At 39.2% G+C, this 4,425-nt stretch overlaps 1 protein-coding gene across 1 annotated transcript; it reads right to left on the reverse strand.

Annotated features, from left to right (window-relative positions):
* Window positions 1–949: 949 nt before the first annotated feature.
* On the reverse strand, window positions 950–4,153 carry mrap2a (melanocortin 2 receptor accessory protein 2a). Its single transcript, XM_084088666.1, has 3 exons — window positions 3,698–4,153; window positions 3,039–3,138; window positions 950–2,020 (listed from the first exon to the last, which is right to left on the reverse strand). Exons 1-3 carry the CDS (start codon window positions 3,813–3,815, stop codon window positions 1,600–1,602), a joined length of 639 nt encoding a protein of 212 aa, XP_083944792.1. The 5' UTR covers window positions 3,816–4,153; the 3' UTR covers window positions 950–1,599.
* Between the last annotated feature and the right edge of the window lie 272 nt (window positions 4,154–4,425).

Below are 4,425 nucleotides of genomic sequence, written 5' to 3' on the forward strand. Positions count from 1 at the left end.
TATTTGTCCTGTTTTGCTGCTCCGTTGTTTTTACAACATTGAGCAGAATCCCAAACCCCTGAACAAACAGCAGTAAAATGTTTGTTGATGCACCACCCACATAAGAGTTATAAAAAGGCTCATCTCAAAAGCTTAACCTAAAAGTATGTTTAGACAATATAAAATACTGTAGACGTCATGATTTATTACTCGCGTTAGAGCTGGCCTCAGAGGACACAGTCTGAATGCTAATGAACTACTAAAAGAACATAAATTGCATAAAGTGACTGGAGATGGAGCTGCTGCATTGTGATGATTATGAAGAGCTGATCAGCATGCAGAACTGTTTATAAACACCAAGGGTCCTGACAAAATATAATTTAATTGGGTACATAGGATACATTTGTGGAGAGAGGTCATGAAGTATTAAGAAATTTGAATGGGAAATTTACTTAATGAAAGCAAACTCATTGGCGTTTTGTATAAGTCTAGTGATTGAGTCAAAATAAGTACTGATAACCTGCTAAGGTTCAGCTAGTGTCACATTTGATCTCTGTTCAAAGCTGTCCTTGGCTGTCTAAATTATTAATTATTTGTCTGCAAGTTTGAATGTGTAAATTTTGCTAAGTAGATTGTGTGAGTCATTTCATTTATAATTTTTCTTCAGGCAAAGTTTTCATCAGTGCTTGTTTCTTAGCTAATGATAGATACTGTAATAATAATAATAACCATATTTTTTTAAAGGTTAAAACATTGTATGTTATCCCATAATTCTGCACTGTAAACTACAACAGTATTTCCAGAGTGTTTTCAGTGGTTGCCAGGACATTGCTGAATGGTTGCTGTGGTTTTCTGAGTGGTTGCTAGGTAGCAACTTGGCAAAAAAGTTTTTATGATATTCTTTGAGGTTTCATTCATGTGCGGCCTTAAGGTTAGGGATTTGTTTGCGTCAGCCAATATCACCACAGGAAACTGCGCACTGAATTTTATTGGCATATAGGTGTTCAATAAAACGAGATACAGAACGCAAGTATTGAACTGCTCAGGCAGCTGTATTTAAACAATTACAAATGCAAGTATACTGCAGATATTCTGCAGAAAGCCACTGATTCAGCTAAAACTATTTTCTACTCAGGCATTTGCTCACACGACAAGCCCAGAGAACCAGGCAGTGCGATACCAAATTGCTGCAATTTTGCCATTAGGCTACACAAGTACAATGCTGCATCGACGTCTTCCTACTGCACATCAAGAGATTTTTTGAATAATGCTGATAATAGGAATGAAGTATGAACCAATTAGGCATTGCAACCTGCTGGAATGTCTTCCTACGTATTTTCTTTAAATATCACTTTCTAACCACAGGCTTCCCAACATTCTTTTAACATGCTGTCGCCGCTGTCAAGAGCATATTCTCAAAATCCCATTCGTGCCATCCAATCTTTTTCATCTTTCACACTGCTGCCGTTTCTCACTGTAGACCCCAGATGTCAGAAAATAGCTCCACTTTTGAAGCGAAACACATCACTCTCCACTTTTAGAGATAATAGACTGAGTTGAGGACAGTGATGGAGCCATGATGAGTACATAAAGGCATCTGACCATCTTTAAACCGGCGGTTTAGTCAATGATGTGATGGGTACAGCGCGGACGGGCCTCCTCCATTATGATCGGTGGATCGCCCAGTAGTAAATCTTCGTCTCCAAGAGCGGAGCTCAGTTCTGAGTTCACAAAGTTGGGAATGTTGAAATGTGCCAGGAGCGCTGCCTCTCGTTCCGCCCTGGTCTCCATTCCCATGCTTTGGACGACAAGGCCGACCGCTTCCACCTGCCCTCTGGAGTGGCCGCTGCCCGTACGTCCAGCGTCACTCGTGGCTCTTCCTCCATCTCGCTCTTCTTCATTAATATAACAGTGAAACAGAGACCGGGACTCCTCCAGCAATGGGCGGGAGAGACCCGTTCGGGTGTCCGCCTCACGTTGGCGTCCCAGACCCTCTGCGCAGCTGGTGAGACGCATCCTTTTCTCGTACGGCTCCGCAGCCCTGTGGGATTCAGAGAGGGATATTGAACTCGAAGCTTCATCAGCAAAGTTTAAAGAGCTTTATTTCCCTCTTCTAATATAGAGGTGAAATGAGCACCGGTACTTCTGAAGAGTGGTAGTACCTTCATCTTATATTCTATCCTCCATGTGTGTGTGTGCGCATTTTCTTCTTTTCAATGATATGCAGTGTAAGAGGTTTCTGCCGGGCTGTGTCAATGGATGACTCACATCTATAGAGCAGTTTAATTAAAACTCTAAACGGATTCTCAGCCTGACCCCTGAGCTTCCTCACTGCTCCATTAGACCAGAGGATGGGGACTAATAGTGCTTTACTATTATAACTGAGTGTAATTACATGCAATAAGCAATAAATGCCCTTAAAATTATTTGGCCAATATATTTGAGTGTAAAAAGAGGGCTTTAGTGGACATTAATTTGCTTTTAAATGAATTCTGGGTAGCTACCAGAACACTGACATAGATAATTATTGTTTGTGTATGTGCATGCATAATATGAGTGCATTTGTTCACATTAATAAACATTAGAATGCACCACTAGAAGAATAGATTGGATTAAAACGGCATGAAATAAAATGGATGAATGTTTGAGTATAGGATAAAGACTTCATGCTAATTGGCCGAGGTTGCAGACCGTTTTTGGTTTAATTCAAGTTTTCTGAAAAGAGTGTTTGTTGGTCTAAATGAGTGCAACATCAGAGACACTGACCTAGCAGAGAGCTAATGAGAGTGAGGCTGCCGCAAACACACACATTCACACACACGCAGCTCTCTGAAGCAAAGGATAATGAGGCAGCTAGGTGGCCGGAGCGCAGGCAGTGGGAAACAGAAAAACTGTGCTGAAACGCTGACTCGCCCTAGGACGTCGTGCTTGTGGTGCAGATGTGAGAGAGAGGATTCCATTGGGAATTTACACTGCCTTTTTGTTTTGTTCTGTTCTGTCCTTGCCACAGCTGATTCACAAAGCTAGTATTTCACAGTTTACTGTCTAAAAATACTTACTCGGGGTGTGGGGCTCCTGTTTTGGTCAGAAGAGTCAGAACAAAAAACATAAAAATGACAAAAACTGCAAGACCCACCCAGAAGCCGATCACAATGGAATCTGGAGGAAGAAACAAAGCTGAGTGATGTGAAAATGCAACTGAAATGCTAAAATGTTTCATTCAAATGTATCTAGCCTACTTATATTACCCTTAATTATGTTTTTAAATGGACATTAATAAAAATGTTACTACAAATAATTGAATAATAAATTATAACTATAATAATAAACAAAATTATGTAATTATATATATATATATGTATGTATGTATATATATATATGTATAGATAGATAGATAGATAGATAGATATATTCCTGTTTTCATCTTTTTAAACAAACAAGGATGCTAAATGGTGCACTTAGAGATGACAATGCTACTCATATATATACTGCATATAATTGTATATATAAAAAGGTATGGTTGATTATATAAGATTTGCATTATTTTCATGTCTTACTGTATGCTGGGTAAACTTTTATTTTATTCAATACGCATTTAAAATGGCATTTTTATATCAAAGAATACATTTGATCCTTGTTTCATAGTTAACAAAAAGATGACAAAAACAGGATCTAACACATCAAGCTATAATGGACTTAATGCTGCAGAGAATCTTACATCGATGTGCTTTGAGTCCTTCAAAAGACACGGGCTCTTCGTCGTCGTAGTATTCGTAGCTCCATTCATAATTGTGATTTGGCATACTAGTACTGTTTAAAAACTGGAACCTCGGCATCTTAAATCACAGATAAAAACTGATAATAACAGCTCTTACGGGAAAGAAGCATCCCCGTTCCTTATAGCAGTCAGTGTGCGGTCCACGAGCGCCTCAAACATCAACTGCATCCAGAGAACAAAACCAGCTCTTTAACACCGATGCTGACGGTGATTTCATCCTTATCCCGCGAACACCTCACGTCTGCGTGCTCCAAGACAAAATTGGGGTATAGGTGGGCGTTCTGTAAGTATCATCGCTACTCGTGAGGTCTCATGTGGTCTCGAGAGAATGTAGTCCAATGAACATATGAGATCAATCACGCATCTCTCATCTACGAGCTCGCGTGCGTTGTGAATGGAGAGGTTTCACGCGCCTCAGGGGGCATCCGAGAGCGATCTTTTTCTTTCTTTCTTTCTTGTACAATATGTATTTGTTACATTATAATATAATTTTTGTGACACTGTAGCCTACTCCAATTAATATTTTATTTATACTCTTTATATATATAGGCACAAACATATAAGGTATTTTTTAACAATAAAAATCTATTTACATTTCTACCATTTTGTCCAGAAGAAAGAAAAACAGTTCATTAAATACACGTTGATCATTTGGTAGGCTACAACAT

Source organism: Abramis brama, assembly GCF_963993115.1.
Source record: "Abramis brama genome assembly, chromosome: 17".
Classification (NCBI taxonomy): domain Eukaryota; kingdom Metazoa; phylum Chordata; class Actinopteri; order Cypriniformes; family Leuciscidae; genus Abramis; species Abramis brama.

What these genes read in the sequence shown, in the direction of transcription:
- mrap2a (XM_084088666.1), bottom strand. Translation starts at nt 3,815, where the DNA reads ATGCCGAGGTTCCAGTTTTTAAACAGTACTAGTATGCCAAATCACAAT. An exon ending in AGGACTCAAAGCACATCGAT is followed by an intron (nt 3,139 to 3,697) that starts GTAAGATTCTCT and finishes TTCTTCCTCCAG; the next exon opens with ATTCCATTGTGATCGGCTTC. An exon ending in ACAGGAGCCCCACACCCCGA is followed by an intron (nt 2,021 to 3,038) that starts GTAAGTATTTTT and finishes TGAATCCCACAG; the next exon opens with GGCTGCGGAGCCGTACGAGA.